The 6,239-nt window shown below is 31.7% G+C and overlaps 1 protein-coding gene across 1 annotated transcript; it reads left to right on the top strand.

The window, feature by feature from the left end:
- Positions 1–811: 811 nt before the first annotated feature.
- Positions 812–1,357, top strand: Trmt112 (tRNA methyltransferase subunit 11-2). Its single transcript, XM_089633867.1, has one exon. The coding sequence runs from the start codon at positions 901–903 to the stop codon at positions 1,273–1,275; it is 375 nt and encodes a 124-aa protein (XP_089489993.1). The 5' UTR covers positions 812–900; the 3' UTR covers positions 1,276–1,357.
- Positions 1,358–6,239: the final 4,882 nt, after the last annotated feature.

Below are 6,239 nucleotides of genomic sequence, written 5' to 3'. Positions count from 1 at the left end.
ACAATTCTATTTGTATTTATAATATTTCAATACGGATATTGTAAATTTCATAAAAATCGAGATCTCTTCCTAAATAAAAAGGCTACCTATGACCGACGCTATGGCTTTTGATGAACTCCAAGCGATTCATTCGATTTATCATTAGATCTTTCAATTATGCCCATAACTGTGTTCACGTCCCACTATCATATTAGTGATATCATTTGTAAAAAATACTGATTAATAGGGAAAATATATATTTTACGTTGGTAGTCCACCACTTAAAATCCTAACGGTCAGTTCAGACGCTTCAATTTCTGTTGGTCAACTCTCTTTGAGCAAGCCTATCGACAAGCGTAAACCCTCTTTCAACAATGTTGATCAAGTTTTTAGTTAAAAGCCCAGCAACGTTTGTTATTCAAGTCGGAGTCATCATTCGAGTTTCACACCGATTCGACATCCATCAACACATATTTCAACTCGCTTGCGATTTTTAGTTTCTACGGGTGAAATTAGACGTTAAACGTACCTACTATTAAGGCATCCTCTTCTATGAAAAAATGACTAAAGTGGTCGCATGATATGTTTTATTTGTCGATCTATTACAAATCCTGTCTTTGGAATCAAAAACAAAGATTTATACAAAAAATCGAAATTTCCGTGACCTTCTTGTTGACCATTGCTTTTGCTGAACTCCGAGAGATTCTTTTGTTGTTTCGATTAAAATATTTCGATCCTGTCAAAGTTTCGATCAAGCCCATCACTAAACCACAGATTATTGATGTTTAATTTTTTTGCTAATTTCTATGGTGAGTGGTTTGTTTATGGTTCTCGCAGGTTCTCGCGTTCGTTTGACACACGCGAGAATATAGCGCGTTTTTTCCGTGAATACTTAACATAATATATTTTTAAATCTTCAAGATGAAACTTATTACTCATAATATGCTGACATCCAAATGTTTGAAAGGAGTTGTAAGTGGCTACCCACTGAAAATAAAGGCGACAAAATGCAAAGTGGAGGAAACCGACTTCAATCCAGAATTCATTTGCAGGTTTATACCTAAATTAGATTATTCTGTTTTGTGGGCTGCAGCGGACAGTATTGGCTACAGTGAACATCTTCCAAAAAGCCTCATTGAGAATTACGAAGAAAACGAAGACTTTTTGAGGAAAGTACACAAGGCTCTGATGGAAGTTGAAATTCTGGAAGGAACCCTCACGTGCCCAGAGACTGGGCGAGAATTTCCGATTGTGAGAGGAATACCCAATATGCTTTTAACAGAAGCTGAAGTTTAGAGCCTACAAATTATTACTTATCTTTATAAGCTGTTTTAAGTTTATGTGTATACAATTTTATTAAGTTATAATAAAAAAACAATTCCACTCTCATGTTGTTTCTTTGACAAACAAGTGTTATTAAGATTTTTTTATTTATACAGTAAAAATTGTTTGGGTAGATTTCCTTAATATGATTTATTTATGTTTCTCAGAAGTTTTGTGTAATGTTTCTTCTACGTAATATCATTAATAATCATAAAATGTCCATTGTCAGCACAGAAAAGTGTTTATCATAATATTTTAGGATTGCTGGCCACGCTTAATATGAAGATTTTTCAAAAATAACATTGATTCAACTTGATTACTATCAAATCCAATTATTTACATCCGTGGGGATGGAATATACTGTATTTAAAATTACAATTACCTATGTGAAATGTAATATAAAATAGGTTTTCAGCATAGACATCCAACTTAATAGACTTGCCATAACATGAAATCTGGGTATCATTTCGACTAGCTGGAGACAAACCAAGCATAGAATAAACTACAACATCAGTCATACGTTGACCGCTGAAGAGTGCACATTGATATAACCAAACCCTGTGCAGAAAAGTAAAGTTCTGGATGTTCATTGTGATACTAAAATTGAGAGAGATGGGTAAATTATAACATATTTGTAAAAGTGTCTAATTAAATAGTGTAACGAAATATAATATCGTTGCTTCCACCGCAAAATTACCTAACTGACAATTTTCACTTTTTGGACTAATGATGCAAATTTGTCTGCAATTATGACCCTTACTTCCATACAAAATTATACAATTAACAAAAATATGGTTTTTAAAACAAAATTCAAATACTAAATTACCTATCTGACAGCTTCTCATTTGTGCCTGCAAAATTATCTAACTGCCATTTTAACTTGAGAGATTTCACGCATTGTGTTGCGCTGCATTCAAACTCCGAAATTGTAATTTTAAATAGAATTTACCATGCAAAGTGAACTATGACAAATATATAAGGTATTTATAAATCCATTTTATACATGAAATACACTTATAACTAGTCAGTTATGTTTAAATATAACAATTTATTGAACTTGTCTGTTATAGATTTTTGCAAGTTAGAATATTTTTGTTACCGCCATTTTTTTTTAGCAGTTATCAAATTTTGCATCATACATATGAATGAATGCATCATACATAATGAATGAGAATAACTTGTCTGCCGTTGATATTGAGCAACTTCTGCTGATGGATGATATTATTACATTTCCTTACGATGATCCTGGGAATGAATTAAATACTAATGAAATGATTATCACTGAGGAAAAAGTGTCTGAAAATCTAGATCCGGATAACGAAGCTGTACCAGAATGCAACATTTCATATAATTCTGAAAATAATAGAGAAAGATGTATCTGTTAACCTAGATTCTGATTACAAGGCTGCATTAGAATGCAGTAGCTCAGATGATTCAAATTCTGATGGCGATGTCCCAAGGAAAACAATTTCCTCCGAGTACGAATGTTGACAATATTGAAGATGTTATTTTGGAAAATTATACTAACATAGTAACAATATCTACAAGAGAAACTAACAAAAGAAGGAGAATGCAGGGAAAGGATATGGGTTTAAAAAACAAAATGATGGAAAATACTTGTTGAGTGAATCCCAGGCACCTACTTGTTCTTCAAAGAAATGCCTGACTTCTAAAAACAAACATTGTCATGAAGTTAATGATATTCAGAGGCAACAAATGTTTACTTATTTCTGGTAAAATATGAACCGGGATATGAAAAAAATATATATCAGCTCTAACAGATAGTATTCCTACTAAGCGGCCTTCTGCCTGTGAGAGTCAAGAAGGCAATATTCTCACGTTTACTACTTGAAAAATGGTGAAGAAAAAAAGCAAGTTTGTAAGAAAACATTTGACAGTATTTTTTATTTAGATCCAGCTACTATCACAAATTGGATTACAGCCTTCAAAAGTGGTATGCACACACACAAATCCAATTCGAAAGTCCCACTACGCAGACGCAATAATAATACAATTATGGAAGAAGGGCTAAATATAATGATAATTTTTTAAAAAGAATCTACCGAAACTTCCGTCACATTATTGCAGGACATACGTTCACTATTGATATGCAAGCTGTAAAACTTGCCCCCTGTTTTGAAAGCAAGTGCACTTTATTATAAAACAAAACTTTGTGTCCACAATTATACGATTTATAACATGGTAACAAAGGATTGCTATTGCTACCTATGGGATAAGTGTGAAGGGGGTTTGATTGCCAATATATTTTCTACAATACTTGTGAAAGTTTTAGAATCATTCATAGCAGCAAACACCCAAACAAAAAAATAGTTTTGTACACAGATGGTTGTGGTTATCAAAACAAAAACACAACTCTTTCAAACGCACTACTTAGATTAAGTTTAACTCACATTAATATAGAAATAGAGCATAACTATTTAGAAAAGGGTCATACCCAAATGGAATAACATAGCTGCTATAGTTTAATCGAACGAAAACTTAAAAATAACTAAATCTACTTCCCAACCGATTATCTGGGAGTATGCAGAGAAGCTAGAATTTCTCAACCCACTTCAGTATTTAAGTTACGAATATTTTTTGAATTATGACGATGTTAATGTCTATAGTTCAATTCGTCCAGGACATAGAAGAGGTGACCCAACAGTAGCAGATTTAAGATGCTTGCAATATTGAGTTGGTAAACTTAACTTTAAACTTAATTATAATGATTCGTGGAAGCCATTATTAAAGCCACCAGTTTCAACCTTAAACGACTACGCTCAACCAGCACAGCTGTATAAGAGACAGATAAAAATTGAACAAAATTGAAAAATTCGACCACTTCCAGGACTTGAAAAGTGTCCTTCCGAAATTCTGTTGGGAGTTTTATGATAAACTTTTGCATTAATTTTTATTTTAAGTGTCATAGAACAGTGTTATTTATTATATTATTTAATCAAAAATCATTATTATTTGATAGACCGAAGACGTCTAATTTCTTAATTTTTTGTTCATCTTGTTGTTGATTTATTTTATTTTCGTCACTTTAGTGTTATAACACGAATATTATGTAAATATTCTGTTCTGGAAGTACTACTAGGTAGTAAATTTTACGTGCAAAATTCCATAAGTGAAAAAATTTTTCAAAGCAAAATTACTTATCTAACACTGCCACTACACTGTTTAAAAAAATATATTTTTTCCAAATAAAATATAATGGAAAAAGATATTCATTAGATACGTCTTTTATTAAAATAAAAAAATCAGTCTAATTTTAAAATGGGAAGGTTTTTTCGCTTTCCTGTAAAAGTACATTTTTGCAGTTAGGTAATTTTGCGGTGGAAGCAACGATATTTTGGAAACAAGCCTGAACTTTTGTTTACCCGATTTGGGATATGTATTTAGAAACGCTGGCAATTTGCGCTCCATTATTAAAAGGACTAGTATGTAATCAGTAAACGATTTTATTTTCAATGATATTATAATGACAATATAGTTGCCTGTATATTGTCAGATTCATTTATTAGCAAATCACAGTCCCCCTGACTGGCTGGTCTATTAATTTTAATATCTATGGTTTTTAGGTAAATTTTTATATTATTATTTTTTTGATAAATTAATGTTTTAAAGACAAGATTTTATTTATGCATAGCACAAAGGATAACAATTATTTTTTTATAAGCAATAATTGTTCGCCTGAAACACTCATCCACATTGAAAAAATCTCCTGATAAAAAATACATGACGCCAACGGGACAAGAATAAATGACAAAAATACATGTCCCGTTGGCGTCATGTATTTTTTATCAGGAGATTTTTTCAATGTGGATGAGTGTTTCAGGCGAACAATTATTGCTTATAAAAATATAAATTTTTATATATTAAAAATATACTTTTTAACTTGAATAAATTTTTAATACAAAAAAAATTGCCTAAAAATATATTATATTAATAAAAAATGTCAGGAATACCGTCACACCAAAATGTCAAAGAATATGAACAGAAATTATTGTAAAACATCAATATGACCATCGTGCCCATACAAAAGTATATTTTCATTTCACGTAATCTTAATTTTAAATTCAGTATTTTCCATCCCCCCAGATGTATTATTCCTTTTATAATAATTATGTTGAATCAAAGTGTTATTTAAAAAAATCTTCGTATTAACTAGTGAAACGCTGATGGGTCACTAAAGAACATGCAAGCATTCTAATATTATCATTTTTAAAATAATTTGCGATGCGATTTTGACCATAATGCAAATCGAAAAACAAATTCAGCATCGTTTGGGCTAATGAAACTTTAGGTTCAGCGTGGCCAGCAATCCTAAAAGTTTACCGTGTTTATTTGTGCAGCGTTGTTAGTGCGGCATAAATTGAACACAGGCTAAAAGCGCAGACACGTGAGTCGAATCATGATCTCTAGAAGTATGCTGTTGTATTTAGAAACTCTAGTATGTTTTCACTTGAATCATTGATTGTATGTATTTATACTACCTATGAGATGTGTGGGATTACATTATCCTCCCCACACTCTGGAATGAAGACCATCATTAGCAGTGGCGGCTCGTGACTTTTGGGTGCACTAGAGTGCTAATATTATAAAAAATGGCATTTCTGATATTGTTATAGCTGAAAACGATTTTTTATTTTTTTTCGAAAATCGATTTTTTGTATGAAGATTTTCAGGAAATTTCAGTATAGCCGTGCGCCGCACGGAATTCCTGAAAATCTTCATACAAAAAATTAATTTTTCGAAAAAAAATAAAAAATCGTTTTCAGCTACAACATCAATTAAGCCTTTTTTTGTAATATTAGCACTCTAGTAACCCAAAAGTCACGAGCCGCCACTGATCATTAGTATTATTGTAGTTCACAATATTGACTAACTATTGCTACACGAATGACACTTATTTCTCATTACGACGCTGACCG

Source organism: Hesperophylax consimilis, chromosome 7 (assembly GCF_061612785.1).
Source record: "Hesperophylax consimilis isolate HC1 chromosome 7, BYU_Hcon_1.0, whole genome shotgun sequence".
In the NCBI taxonomy this organism is placed as follows: domain Eukaryota; kingdom Metazoa; phylum Arthropoda; class Insecta; order Trichoptera; family Limnephilidae; genus Hesperophylax; species Hesperophylax consimilis.
This window is presented reverse-complemented; position numbering and strand designations above follow the sequence as displayed.

Bases quoted from the DNA above. Each gene is read 5' to 3' on its own strand.
- Trmt112 (XM_089633867.1), top strand. From the start codon at position 901: ATGAAACTTATTACTCATAATATGCTGACATCCAAATGTTTGAAAGGA.